General features: G+C 40.4%; 1 protein-coding gene across 7 annotated transcripts in view; it reads left to right on the plus strand.

The window, feature by feature from the left end:
• Positions 1-2,379: 2,379 nt before the first annotated feature.
• The window catches only part of ncam1a (neural cell adhesion molecule 1a), a 658,018-nt gene continuing 644,473 nt past the window's right edge, over positions 2,380-15,924 (plus strand). For all 7 annotated transcript variants that reach the window (XR_012050597.1, XM_061962814.2, XM_061962816.2 and 4 more), the window contains exon 1: positions 2,380-2,511. Coding sequence is in view for 6 of the 7 variants with exons in the window: in XM_061962814.2 (XP_061818798.2) it covers positions 2,460-2,511 (52 nt within the window). In the remaining variant the exon portion in view is untranslated. The remainder of the gene's footprint in view (positions 2,512-15,924) is intronic.

A 15,924-nucleotide genomic window follows, 5' to 3' on the forward strand; every position in this document is an offset into this window, starting at 1 on the left:
CTACGGGTCGATACTGAATGAGGACATTTAGTCGGGAATCGATTTGACGACCATGCTAATTTGATTCATGAGAGAATTGCAAAAAAAACTTTTGATGGGGCACTTCTCTCATTGCCCCTGTGCATTGTGAAAGACTTAATTAACAATAGTGACTGGAATATCACTTTTTTTTTAGCTTAGCCTCACTTACAGACGGAGCTCTAAATTGACAAGGCTAATCTATTCCAACCATAAAACAGAAATGAAAGTATAGCCAGTTAGCTAGCAGACACCACGACATGGATCGGAATTGAATTGCTAGCATTTGTGTTCTTTAACATACTTTCACATATGTGTTCATTTTGCTACGGGTCGATACTGAATGGGGACATTAACTCGGGAATCGATTTGTCTACGACCATGCCAATTTGATTCATTAGAGAATTGCAAAAAAAGACCTGTGATGGGGCATTTCTCTCATTGCCCCTATGCATTGTGAGAGACTTAATTAAATAATAGTGGCTGGAATATCACATTTATTTAGCTTAGCTTCGCTTACAGACGGAGCTCTAAATTGACAGGGATAATCAATTCCAACCATAAAACAGAAATAAAAATATAGCTAGTTAGGTAGCAGACACTACGACATGGATCAGAATAGAATTGCTAGCATTTGTGTTCTTTAACACACGTTAACGTACGTGTACATTTTGCTACGGGTCGATACCGAATGGGGACATTTAGTCCGTAGTCGTTTTGACGACCATGCCAATTTGATTCATGAGAGAATTGCCAAAAAGCCTTTGATGGGGCACTTCTCTCATTGCCCCTATTGTGAAAGACTTAATTAAATAATAGTGGCTGGAATTTCACATTTATTTAGCTTAGGTTTGCTTACAGACGGAGCTCTAAAATGACAGGGATAATCTATTCCAACCATAAAACAGAAATACAAATATAGCTAGTTAGCTAGCAGTCACTACAACATGGACCTGAATAGAATTGCTAGCGTTTGTGTTCTAATATACGTTAACGTATGTGTACATTTTGCTACGGGTCGATACTGAATGGGGACATTAAGTCGGAAATCGATTTGACCACCATGCTGATTTGATTCATGAGAGAATTGCAAAAAAAAACCTTTGATGGGGCACTTCTTCCATTGCCCCTATGCACTAAATATTAGTGACTGGAATATCACATTTATTTAGCTTACCCTCGCTTACAGACGGAGCTCTAAATTGACAGGGATAATCTATTCCAACCATAAAACAGAAATAAAAATATAGCTAGTTAGGTAGCAGACACTACGACATGGATCAGAATAGAATTGCTAGCATTTGTGTTCTTTAACATACGTTAACGTATGTGTACATTTCGCTACGGGTCGATACTGAATGGGGACATTGAGTCGGGAATCGATTTGACCACCATGCTAATTTGATTCATGAGAGAATTGCCAAAAAAACCTTTGATGGGGCACTTCTTCCATTGCCCCTATGCACTAAATATTAGTGACTGGAATATCACATTTATTTAGCTTAGCCTCTCTTACAGACGGAGCTCTAAATTGACAGGGATAATCTATTCCAACCATAAAACAGAAATACAAATATAGCTAGTTAGGTAGCAGACACTACGACATGGATCAGAATAGAATTGCTAGCATTTGTGTTCTTTAACATACGTTAACGTATGTGTACATTTTGCTACGGGTCGATACTGAATGGGGACATTAAGTCGGGAATCGATTTGACCACCATGCTAATTTGATTCATGAGAGAATTGCAAAAAAAACCTTTGACGGGGCACTTCTCTCATTGCCCCTATGCATTGTGAAAGACACTACAACATGGATCAGAATAGAATTACTAGCATTTGTGTTCTTGAACACATGTCAGTGTTACCACTTGTTCCATAATCTTCTTTGTTAGCATTTCTCATTATGACCTGAATTTTTTTTTTTTTTCCGAGTTGAATTGAACCATGAAAGAACAGAAAAAAGCGGCTGTGGTGGGGCACTGCCCTCGTTGCTAGTTAATATAATGCAGGCTTGATTATCATCGCTTTTTTTTTGTTTGTTTCATTATTATGACTTTTTAATACTTTTATTATCCAGTAGTTGTCTGGATAATGTCCTCCCCCCGAAGCACCCAACGTGCCAGTTCGCACCAGCTCAATAATCCGAATTAGTGGACCATCTGCTGTCTCCGCGCACTACTTTGTCGCCGCCTCCTCCTCCGCCTCCTCGGGCATGCTGTGCGAGAGCGGGGCCACCGGGCGGAGTAATCGCACTGCTACCAATTGAGCTGGCGCCTGTGTTGACGTGTGAGTGCTTCGGCTGCTGCTGTGCCGCCGCCGCTGCTGCTGCTGCTGCTTGTCACTCATTGTTGCGCGCAATCCGTGCAAGGAGCACCGAGCTACATCCTCTCAGCTGTTTTCTGAAAAAGAAAGAAAAAAGGACACTATCCGACCAAAAGATGCTTCAAATAAGGAACCTCCTCTTGGGATTGCTCTTCATCAACTGCGCAGGTGAGTTTTTTTTGTCACATTTTCCTCCTTAAGGATGCTTTGAATTGCGGCTTCCTCTTCTCCCCCATCCTCCGTCCGAGGCACCTTGAAGGCAACACGCACACAAAAAGTTTGAGTTAAAATGACGCATTAATGGGGGCTTTATTGATAAAAAGATACTTTAATTCATTATTTTTAGGTGCGCTTGTGGTGTTTGCGGAGCTCTGGTGGATGCTGCTCCTGGTGGGCTTCTGTATTGTTTATCATAAAGTGACAAATGATCCATGATGTGAAGTCTGGGAAGTTCCGCTTGGTAGTTGCACATGTGTGCACCACTTTGATGCTCAGAGAATAATAATGTGTTGCCAATTTAGGAGAAAAACTGTCAGTTTATGTGTCTCAAGGCTTTTTATCATTTTTGGACAGCTAAAACTGCCATATCCTCACATTTTTACTCCACTAAAGGGATAGGAGTCTTTACTTATCCACCAAAACAGTAGTCAAAGATATATAGGACAGGACTGCCCTGCTCTTTTTGAGGGTCTAACACCAAAAAAAGCTATTTAGAGATGGTCTATAATCGGGGGTGTCAAACCTACGGCCCGGCCCGCGAACAGATTTAATCCGGTCCGCGAGATCAGATTGCCAAGTATAAAAATGAGCTGCAATTGTTTAATGAAATAAACTGCAGCTGACTTTAGGCACTGCTCCTGTTGTGGCTGGCAGCAGATGGCGACAGACTGATGCTGTAGCGACACACTGTAAATTATCCACTCAAAGAATAAAATAACACAACGGTAAGATGCAACGACTTAGGTCTAGTTAGCGTTACGTGCAGCGCTCGCAATTATTTGCGCACTCTGGACTCCATTGTAAAAGTGCGTTTCTACATTTGTTTGTTCTATTTTATTTCATGCTTAAATCTACCATGCTCACATTGGTTAAGTTTGTAGTTATGTTATCTTTGATTCGGCTATCATGGTGTCATTTTGACAATTGTTTTTGTTTATACTATCATTTTAATATTTGAATGATGATAAATGAATGTGTTGTGGCAGTTGCTGATGTCACCAATGCCACGGTTTGAGGGGAAAAACACGTGTTTAACGGTGAACTGTCAACATGAGAAGGCTCAACAGGAAGTGCTTAAAGTTTAATGGGACACTGAGACAAAGTCCAAGTTCATTGTGTTCTTCTGTTTTCTAAGAATATGTCACTTACAAAAGCTAGTCAAAGATCCTCTATATGACAATACTGTTTTCTAAGAATTTGCCACTAAAAAAGCTAGTCAAAGATCCTCTATATGACAGGAATACTGTTTTCTAAGAATATGTCACTTAAAAAAGCTAGTCAAAGATCCTCTATATGACAATACTGTTTTCTAAGAATTTGCCACTAAAAAGGCTAGTCAAAGATCCTCTATATGACAGGAATACTGTTTCCTAAGAATCTGTCACTAAAAAAAGCTAGTCAAAGATCCTCTATATGTCAACACTGTTTTCTAAGAATTTGCCACTAAAAAAGCTTGTCAAAGATTCTCTATTTGACAGGAATACTGTTTCCTAAGAATCTGTCACTAAAAAATGCTAGTCAAAGATCCTCAATACAACAGTAATACTGTTTTCTAAGAATCTGTCATTAAAAAAGCTATTCAAAGATCCTCTAAATGACAATAATACTGTTTTCTAAGAATTTGTCAGTAAAAAAAGCTAGTCAAAGATCCTCTGTATGACAGGAATACTGTTTTAAGAATCTGTCACTAAAAAAAGCTAGTCAAAGATCGTCTAAATGACAGAAATACTGTTTTCTAAGAATGTCTCTAAAAAGCCAGTCAAAGATCCTCTATTTGACAGGAATACTGTTTCCTAAGAATCTGTCACTACAAAAAGCTAGTCAAAGATCCTCAATACAACAGTAATACTGTTTTCTAAGAATCTGTCATTAACAAAGCTATTCAAAGATCCTCTAAATGACAATAATACTCTTTTCTAAGAATTTGTCACTAAAAAAAGCTAGTCAAAGATCCTCAATACAACAGTAATACTGTTTTCTAAGAATCTGTCATTAACAAAGCTATTCAAAGATCCTCTAAATGACAATAATACTGTTTTCTAAGAATTTGTCACTAAAAAAAGCTAGTCAAAGATCCTCTATATGACAGGAATACTGTTTTTCAAGAATCTGACTTAAAAAAAAAGCTAGTCAAAGGTCCTCTGTATGACAGGAATACTGTTTTAAGAATATGTCACTAAAAAAGCTAGTCAAAGATCATCTAAATGACAGAAATACTGTTTTCTAAGAATGTCTCTAAAAAGCCAGTCAAAGATCCTCTATTTGACAGGAATACTGTTTCCTAAGAATCTGTCACTACAAAAAGCTAGTCAAAGATGCTCTATATGACAATAATACTGTTTTCTAAGAATTTGTCCCTAAATAAGCTAGTCAAAGATCCTCTATATGACAATAAAACTGTTTTCTTAGAATTTGTCACTAAAAAAGCTAGTCAAAGATCCTCTATATGACAATAAAACTGTTTTCTTAGAATTTGTCACTAAAAAAGCTAGTCAAAGATCCTCTATATGACAATAATACTGTTTTCTAAGAATTTGTCACTAAAAAAAGCTAGTCAAAGATCCTCTATATGACAGGAATTCCGTTTCCTAAGAATCTGTCACTAAAAAAAAAAGCTAGTCAAAGATCCTCTGCATGACAGGAGCGCTCTGCTGTTTTTTGTGATCTGCTGCCAAAGAGTGAGGTTTGGAACGGAGGTCACTTGCAATTGACCCTGGCCTGCTTCCGTGTTTTTTCTAGTGATCAGTTAGTGTGAAGAACCGCAGGTTTGAATCCGGTTGCTTGTGGACAATGTGCAGCAAAGTGTTCCCTGAGCTCAATAGTCATGGAGTGTTTACAATAGCTTCCAATCCCACGGCTCCTGTGGTTACATTGCGCAGAAAAAAAGGGGGTGTTGGGGGTGGGGGTCTTTTTTTCCTTCGTCTATTTTTCAACCCCCACACCCGCCACAAAACCTCCTCCTCTTCATCCTCGGCGCATCTGCTCCCCGGTTCCCTCGGCGTCCTGCACGCCGCCACAAGAGGAATCGGGCGTCCCCCGGGGGTCCTTTTTTGGAGGGAAGAAGAATAGGTGATTTACGAGGCATCAGCTTGGCGACAATGTGCTACGCTAGCAGTCGTTGCTAACCGCCGTTTGTGTTCCTCTTTCTTAGCAACTTAGCATACGAAGCCAAACCGCCGGATTGACCAGACAACAAAACTTTAATAAAGTCCTTTTGGGTGTTGACATTTTTTTTTTACTAATTCAACAATCAATCAATCAATCAATCAATGTTTATTTATATAGCCCTAAATCACAAGTGTCTCAAAGGGCTGCACAAGCCACATTGACATCCTCGGTATAGCCCACATAAGGGCAAGGAAAAACTCACCCCAGTGGGACGTCGATGTGAATGACTATGAGAAACCTTGGAGAGGACCGCATATGTGGGTAACCCCCCCCTCTAGGGGAGACCGAATGCAATGGATGTCGAGTGGGTCTGACATAATATTGTGAGAGTCCAGTCCATAGTGGATCCAGCATAACAGTAAGAGTCCAGTCCACAGTGGGGTCAGCAGGAAACCATCCCGAGCGGAGACGGGTCAGCAGCGCAGAGATGTTCCCAACCGATATACAGGCGAGCGGTCCACCCCGGGTCCCGACCCCGGACAGCCAGCACACCATCCATGGCCACCGGATCTGTGTGTCTCCCCTTCCACAAGGGATAGGGGGGAGCAGAGGAGAAAAGAAAAGAAACGGCAGATCAACTGGTCTAAAAAAAGGGGGGCTATTCAAAGGCTAGAGTATACAAATGAGTTTTGAGATGGGACTTAAATGTTTCTACTGAGGTAGCATCTCTAATTGTTACCGGGAGGGCATTCCATAGTGCTGGAGCCCGAATAGAAAACGCTCTACAGCCCGCAGACTTTTTTTGGGCTCTGGGAATCACTAATAAGCCGGAGTTCTTTGAAGGCAGATTTCTTGCCGGGACATATGGTACAATACAATCGGCAAGATAGGCTGGAGCTAGACCGTGTAGTATTTTATACGTAAGTAGTAAAACCTTAAAGTCGCATCTTAAGTGCACAGGAAGCCAGTGCAGGTGAGCCAGTATAGGTATATATATATGTATATATGTATATAAAGGTATATACAGTATAGGCGTAATATGATCAAACTTTCTTGTTCTTGTCAAAAGTCTAGCAGCCGCATTTTGTACCAACTGTAATCTTTTAATGCTAGACATAGGGAGACCCGAAAATAATACGTTACAGTAATCGAGACGAGACGTAACGAACGCATGAATAATGATCTCAGCGTCGCTAGTGGATAAAATAGAACAAATTTTAGCGATATTACGGAGATGAAAGAAGGCCGTTTTAGTAACACTCTTAATGTGTGACTCAAAGGAGAGAGTTGGGTCGAAAACAACAAAAACATTTTTTTTAGCGTTGCACTAATCCGTGGTTAGTGTTTGGGCCTCACAGTGAGAGGGTCTTGGGCTCGATTCCCGGGTTCCTGTGTGGTAGAAATGGGTGAGCTAGCATTAGCTTGTGGCTACAGTGGTCCGTGTTGTCCCCTATAGGAAACACTTTATCCTCCATTTGTTAGCGTATTTTGCGGCAGTGTTTTCGCTATTTTCCGAAGTTTTAAACCTACCCTTGCCATCTGTGTTCTGATCTGTAGAATCAGAATCAGCTTTATTGTCATTATGCAAGGTAACGAGATTGAGGCCATTCCATACAGTGCGATGTGTGCATGCTAGAAAAACAATGTGCAAATATATAAAAATTTAAAAAATGTAGAAGTGCAATGAATATGGTGTGAAATGAATATATACAGGAAAAAACAAAACAAAAACAGGGTTGTTGGTGGAATGGGTTATTGCACCGAAGAGAAGGCAGTTATGAGGGACAATGGGGCAGTCCGTTCAGGATGGTTATGGCCCTGGGGAAGAAGCTGTTCTTTAGCCTGTTTGTTTTGGTTTTAATGCACCTGTAGCGCTTCCCAGAGGGCAACAGGTGGAACAGGTCAGAGCCAGGGTGGGTGTAACAACGGATCCAAAGTTGCCGAGTGGCATACTAAATCAGATAAGGGTGCAACTCAGTTTTGGACGTATCCAGTCCAGTCCATAGTGGATCTAACATAATAGTGAGAGTCCAGTCCATAGTGGATCTAACATAATAGTGTGAGAGTCCAGTCCATAGTGGATCTAACATAATAGTGAGAGAGTCCAGTCCATAGTGGATCTAACATAATAGTGAGAGAGTCCAGTCCATAGTGGATCTAACATAACAGTGAGAGTCCAGTCCATAGTGGATCTAACATAATAGTGAGAGAGTCCAGTCCATAGTGGATCTAACATAATAGTGAGAGTCCAGTCCATAGTGGATCTAACATAATAGTGTGAGTCCAGTCCATCGTGGATCTAGCATAATAGTGAGAGTCTAGTCCATAGTGGATCTAACATAATAGTGAGAGTCCAGTCCATAGTGGATCTAGCATAATAGTGAGAGTCCAGTCTATAGTGGATCTAACATAACAGTGAGAGTCCAGTCCATAGTGGATCTAACATAATAGTGAGAGAGTCCAGTCCATAGTGGATCTAACATAATAGTGAGAGTCCAGTCCATAGTGGATCTAACATAATAGTGTGAGTCCAGTCCATCGTGGATCTAGCATAATAGTGAGAGTCTAGTCCATAGTGGATCTAACATAATAGTGAGAGTCCAGTCCATAGTGGATCTAGCATAATAGTGAGAGTCCAGTCTATAGTGGATCTAACATAACAGTGAGAGTCCAGTCCATAGTGGATCTAACATAATAGTGAGAGAGTCCAGTCCATAATGGATCTAACATAACAGTGAGAGTCCAGTCCATAGTGGATCTAACATAATAGTGAGAGTCCAGTTCATAGTGGATCTAACATAATAGTGAGAGTCCAGTCCATAGTGGATCTAACATTATAGTGAGAGTCCAGTCCATAGTGGATACAATGTATATAAGTTCATATTTACATATAATGTGATTAAAAATGGATTTTCTTTGGTAATTTCATGCAAGTATATGTTAACTGTATTTTTGTGACAAAACCCATGTATATCGGAGAGGAACATATTTTTTGTTCCGGTTTGGTCACATTGTTGGGGGGACAATTAATATGTGACGGAATAAGGGAAGCAGCGTGAGACCGCAAGCATTTGATGGAAGATGTTAATAGAGTCTCGGCTTCAAAAATAAACTTTATTTATTTATTTATTCAATGAGGTATGATTCTTTCTGATAATGTATGCGAAATCAATGGGTTCTTTTATTTGATGTCAGACTAATTGTAAGTTCTGTTGTTCTTATTTATTAGTTCTGACGGCATTATTTTGGCATTGTTTTAGCATCGTTGCTAACGAGAAGAAGGCGTGGCTGAAATTAATGTCTGTGGGAGAAAAACGAACGACTTGAGCCTCGATTAAGACCTCGTAGGGAGTAACACGAGTTTTACGGTAATCTGCGTCACAGCAGCTCAGGGGAGGAACAAAGCAGAGTGGGCGGGGTTTGTTTTCAGAGCAGCAAGCCCGAAACGCTTCTGTCAGTAACAGATGCGGAAGAACATTTTTACGTGATAATATATCATATTGTAGGTGTTTATTACACTTTGCATTCATAATTTGCTGTTTGTTGTGTTTTGCTTGATGGTAAAAAATCTACAACCATCGAGGAGCTGGTCTGTTCATATGTTGTTAATATTCAGTGTTTTATTGTTCGTAGTTAATATTGTAAATCCCACTTTCTTTATTTTCATGTACATTTTGGGTCTTCCATTCAGTAAAAAAACCTGTAAAATTCCATTCCGTTTTTTTGAGGTGGTCCGTCGTAACGTTTTTTAGCACTCCAACGGACATTGTGACTGGAAAAAAAGGGACCCCGACACACATACTGTACAGCAGATTTTTACAGCTAAATATGTATATATATCATTTATACACACATACACCTTGATCCCCCAGACACATTTCTCTCAATGTGGCCCCCCGAGTCAAAATGTCTGGCCATACAATAACTGTTTATTGTATTTGGACGAAAATTTCAAGCGAAAACTGAATAATATAAAAAGTAAGACCTACTGTACAAAAACCGAGGTACTAATGTCACCATCAAATTAGCTTTATTTTATTTGTTCGCATCATGCAATAAATTTGAGTCCTATTTATAAAAAAATAAAAAAATAAAAAGTGCTGATTGATTGATTGATTGAAACTTTTATTAGTAGATTGCACAGTACAGTACATATTCCGTACAATTGACCACTAAATGGTAACACCCGAATGCGTTTTTCAACTTGTTTAAGTCGGGGTCCACGTTAATCAATTCATGGTAAAGCCGAATCTATCAGTTGGACATACTGTAGATGGTTTTAAGCCGTAAATCAAACTAAAAAAAACACTTTAAATCTTTTTTTTTTAAAGGGGAACATTATCACAATTTCAGAAGGGTTAAAACCATCAAAAATCAGTTCCCAGTGGCTTATTTTATTTTTCGAAGTTTTTTTTCAAAATTTTACCCATCACGCAATATCCCTAAAAAAAGCTTCAAAGTGCCTGATTTTAACCATCGTTATAAACACCCGTCCATTTTCCTGTGACGTCACACAGTGATGCCGATACAAACAAACATGGCGGAAAGAACAGCAAGATATAGCGACATTAGCTCGGATTCAGACTCGGATTTCAGCGGCTTAAGCGATTCAACAGATTACGCATGTATTGAAACGGATGGTTGTAGTGTGGAGGCAGTTAGCGAAAACCAAATTGAAGAAGAAACTGAAGCTATTGAGCCATATCGGTTTGAACCGTATGCAAGCGAAACCGACGAAAACGACACGACAGCCAGCGACACGGGAGAAAGCGAGGACCAATTCGGCGATCGCCTTCTAACCAACGATTGGTATGTGTTTGTTTGGCATTAAAGGAAACTAACAACTATGAACTAGGTTTACAGCATATGAAATACATTTGGCAACAACATGCACTTTGAGAGTGCAGACAGCCCATTTCAGGCGCGCTAAGAACATATATTTTTCCACGATTTCAGCACTCAGGTTAACCATACCTAAATAGACACAAAATACTGCATTACACAAGACTACCCGAATGTACTGGAATGATTGAAAAAAATAAATGTTTTTAAGCTAAATTATTGGTAAACACAGTTTATGTATAATAATTTACGTAAAACCGCGAGTAATGAATAAAGTTTTCATCAATTAATATATTCTGTAGACATACCCTCATCCGCTCTCTTTTCCTGAAAGCTGATCTGTCCAGTTTTGGAGTTGATGTCATCAGGCCAGGGAAGCTAGGGTCGATAATCTTCTCTTGATCATTTTCGGTGGCAATAGGGACGGTTGCCATCTCTGTCGTAGCATAGCTTTCGTCGGTAAAGTGTGCGGAACAAACGACTGACCATTTCGTCGGCTTTCCCCACAGCCTCGTATTTTGAACAAATTTCGTCCAATTTCTTGCCACTTTCGCATCTTTGGGCCACTGGTGCAACTTGAATCCGTCCCTGTTCGTGTTGTTACACCCTCCGACAACACACCGACGAAACGTGACGTCATCGCTCCGAGAGCGAATAATAGAAAGGCGTTTAATTCGCCAAAATTCACCCATTTAGAGTTCGGAAATCGGTTAAAAAAATATATGGTCTTTTTTCTGCAACATCAAGGTATATATTGACGCTTACATAGGTCTGGTGATAATGTTCCCCTTTAATGCAGCTAATGTTACGTGTCCTGTCTGCACCCCTGCAAGGCTCAGAACCTTTTTCAGAAATATTTAAAGACGTCACGGCAGAAAAAGGAGTGAAAAGAACCGAGTGGGAGATAATTAGACATCCGTGCGTCGCAGTGAGGGAAAGAAAGTCAAAGAAATTGATCGCATTATTTGATAGGCCGGAGTGTATTCAAAGGCCAATGGCGGTATTGCTCATTTGAAGGCTGAGCCTTTTAATTACCTTTATTGATTTCCAGTTCGGTAGTTATTACATTTTGTGGCCAGTAAAGAGACCGGGATGAGACCGACATCGGTTTTTGAGGAATGAAAGTACAAATATTCAATTAATCCAACGTTGAATAGGTTACATCAGTGTTTTTCAACCTTTTTTGAGCCAAGGCTCATTTTTTGCGTTGACAAAAAGCGGAGGCACACCACCAGCAGAAATCATTAAAAAAATGAAACTCAGTTGACGGTAAAAAGTCGTTGTCGCAATTGTTGGATATGACTTTAAAGCATACTTGCCAACCTTGAGACCTCCGATTTCGGGAGGTGGGGCGTGGCCGGGGGTGGGGCGGGGGGCGTGGTTAAGAGGGGAGGAGTATATTTACAGCTAGAATTCCCCAAGTCAAGTATTTCATATATATATATATATAGAAATACTTGACTACTTGACTTTCAGTGAATTCTAGCTATATATATATATATATATATATATATATATATATATATATATATATATATATATATATATAAATAAAAGAAATACTTGAATTTCAGTGTTCATTTATTTACACATATACACACACATAACACTCATCTACTCATTGTTGAGTTAAGGGTTGAATTGTCCATCTTTGTTCTATTCTCTGTCACTATTTTTCTAACCATGCTGAACACCCTCTCTGATGATGCATTCTGCTTCGTCTCCTTGTTGTGTGCGCAGTTGTGCACTACACTCTCTAAAAGCCCTAGATGTTAATGTCACATATGCATGTACAGTAGATGGCAGTATTGTCCTGTTTAAGAGTGTCACAACATTGCTGTTTACGGAAGACAAACTGCTTTACGGTAGACGAAAACGTGACTGCTGTTGTTGTGTGTTGTTGCCGCGCTGGGAGGACGTTAATGAAACTGCCTAACAATAAACCCACATAAGAAACCAAGAACTCGCCCTCGGTCGTTCTACAGTTATAACGTGATTGGGCAGGCACGCTGTTTATATCGTGGGAAAGCGGACGTGAAAACAGGCTTTCGACACGTCACTCTGGTCCGCATGGAGCTGGAGGGGGCATGGCCTCCAGTTCCGCCTGACTTTCGGGAGATTTTCGGGAGAAAATTTGTCCCGGGAGGTTTTCGTGAGAGGCGCTGACTTTCGGGAGTCTACCGGAAAAACCGGGAGGGTTGGCAAGTATGCTTTAAAGCATAACCAAGCATGCATCACTATAGCTCTTGTCTCAAAGTAGGTGTACTGTCACCACCTGTCGCATCACACCCTGACTTATTCGGACTTTTTTGCTGTTTTCCTGTGTGTAGCGTTTTAGTTCTTGTCTTGCGCTCCTATTTTGGTGTCTTTTTCTCTTTTTTTTGGTATTTTCATGTAGCAGTTTCATGTCTTCCTTTGAGCGATATTCCCCGCATCTACTTTGTTTTTATCCTTCTTTGTGGGGACATTGTCGATTGTCATGTCATGTTCGGATGTACATTGTGGAAGTCTTTGCTGTCGTCCAGCATTCTGTTTTTGTTTACTTTGTAGCCAGTTCAGTTTTAGTTTTGTTCTACATAGCCTTCCCTAACTCACCTTTTGTTTATTTTTTGTTTAAGCATTAGACACCCTTTTACCTGCACGCTGTTTCCGACATCTACAAAGGAATTAGCTACCTGCTACCACCTAGTGATATGGAAGAGTATTACACGGTTACTCTGACGAGCTCTGGACAGCACCGACACTCAACAACAACACATCGTTTGCAGACTATAATTACTGCTTTGCAAAACATATTTTTTTACCCCAAATAGGTGAAGTTAGATAATCTCCCACGGCACACCAGACTGTATCTCACGACACACTAGTGGTTGAAAAACACTGGATTACATTACAAGCCAGTTGAACTAGAAGCAGTAAACCATAATGCTGCGGATTTTTTATTTTTTTACCCCTTTTAAAAGTCACCGTTTTGCTTCTCGGTCCATTGCCTCTGAGATCTGTGTGGTCTTGTATCGGGGCTTACTCCCCCGCTATGGTTTGTGGTGGTGTTGCCATTCAATTATTCAAAAATACATCCGTCATGTCGGCGGTCTAATACTGGTATAAAAATCCTTGCTCCTGTGCGGGTTTCTTTACTCTTAGAAGGGCTATTAGGCGACGTCATCGCGTAATTTGCATATTTGGCCATAGGCTACTGTAGAGTTGCGTGTTATAGACCAGTGTTTTTCAACCTTTTTTGAGCCGAGGCACATTTTTTTCATTGAAAAAATCCGCAGGCACACCGCCAGCAAAAATCGTTTAAAAAACGAAACTCAGTTGACAGTAAAAAGTCGTCGTCGTCGCAATTGTTGGATATGACTTTAAAGCATAACCAAGCATGCATCAATATACAGGTAAAAGCCAGTAAATTAGAATATTTTGAAAAACTTGATTTATTTCAGTAATTGCATTCAAAAGGTGTAACTTGTACATTATATTTATTCATTGCACACAGACTGATGCATTCAAATGTTTATTTCATTTAATTTTGATGATTTGAAGTGGCAACAAATGAAAATCCAAAATTCCGTGTGTCACAAAATTAGAATATTACTTAAGGCTAATACAAAAAAGGGATTTTTAGAAATGTTGGCCAACTGAAAAGTATGAAAATGAAAAATATGAGCATGTACAATACTCAATACTTGGTTGGAGCTCCTTTTGCCTCAATTACTGCGTTAATGCGGCGTGGCATGGAGTCGATGAGTTTCTGGCACTGCTCAGGTGTTATGAGAGCCCAGGTTGCTCTGATAGTGGCCTTCAACTCTTCTGCGTTTTTGGCTCTGGCATTCTGCATCTTCCTTTTCACAATACCCCACAGATTTTCTATGGGGCTAAGGTCAGGGGAGTTGGCGGGCCAATTTAGAACAGAAATACCATGGTCCGTAAACCAGGCACGGGTAGATTTTGCGCTGTGTGCAGGCGCCAAGTCCTGTTGGAACTTGAAATTTCCATCTCCATAGAGCAGGTCAGCAGCAGGAAGCATGAAGTGCTCTAAAACTTGCTGGTAGACGGCTGCGTTGACCCTGGATCTCAGGAAACAGAGTGGACCGACACCAGCAGATGACATGGCACCCCAAACCATCACTGATGGTGGAAACTTTACACTAGACTTCAGGCAACGTGGATCCTGTGCCTCTCCTGTCTTCCTCCAGACTCTGGGACCTCGATTTCCAAAGGAAATGCAAAATTTGCATGGTTGGGTGATGGTTTGGGGTGCCATGTCATCTGCTGGTGTCGGTCCACTCTGTTTCCTGAGATCCAGGGTCAACGCAGCCGTCTACCAGCAAGTTTTAGAGCACTTCATGCTTCCTGCTGCTGACCTGCTCTATGGAGATGGAGATTTCAAGTTCCAACAGGACTTGGCGCCTGCACACAGCGCAAAATCTACCCGTGCCTGGTTTACGGACCATGGTATTTCTGTTCTAAATTGGCCCGCCAACTCCCCTGACCTTAGCCCCATAGAAAATCTGTGGGGTATTGTGAAAAGGAAGATGCAGAATGCCAGACCCAAAAACGCAGAAGAGTTGAAGGCCACTATCAGAGCAACCTGGGCTCTCATAACACCTGAGCAGTGCCAGAAACTCATCGACTCCATGCCACGCCGCATTAACGCAGTAATTGAGGCAAAAGGAGCTCCAACCAAGTATTGAGTATTGTACATGCTCATATTTTTCATTTTCATACTTTTCAGTTGGCCAACATTTCTAAAAATCCCTTTTTTGTATTAGCCTTAAGTAATATTCTAATTTTGTGACACACGGAATTTTGGATTTTCATTTGTTGCCACTTCAAATCATCAAATTTAAATGAAATAAACATTTGAATGCATCAGTCTGTGTGCAATGAATAAATATAATGTACAAGTTACACCTTTTGAATGCAATTACTGAAATAAATCAAGTTTTTCAAAATATTCTAATTTACTGGCTTTTACCTGTACATAGGGACATTTATTTTCGACATTGTAGCACCAAATCTGTTAGTGGCAGTCCAAACTTATCTGTGGCGAGCCGGCAGAAATAAATGACTGTATGTGAAATTCTTTAGTGGCATGTCCACATTTAAAAAGTTAAAGTTAAAGTTAAAGTACCAATGATTGTAAAACACACACTAGGTGTGGCGAAATTATTCTCTGCATTTGACCCATCACCCTTGTTCACCCCCTGGGAGGTGAGGGGAGCAGTGGGGAATAATTTTTGGTGATTTAACCCCCAATTCCAATCCTTGATGCTGAGTGCCAAGCAGGGAGGTAATGGGTCCCATTTTTATAGTCTTTGGTATGACTCGGCCGGGGTTTGAACTCACAACCTACCGATCTCAGGGCGGACACTCTAACCACTAGGCCACGGAGTAGGCCTTTTTTTGCAA

The sequence above is a fragment of the Nerophis lumbriciformis genome, linkage group LG09 (genome assembly GCF_033978685.3).
Source record: "Nerophis lumbriciformis linkage group LG09, RoL_Nlum_v2.1, whole genome shotgun sequence".
In the NCBI taxonomy this organism is placed as follows: domain Eukaryota; kingdom Metazoa; phylum Chordata; class Actinopteri; order Syngnathiformes; family Syngnathidae; genus Nerophis; species Nerophis lumbriciformis.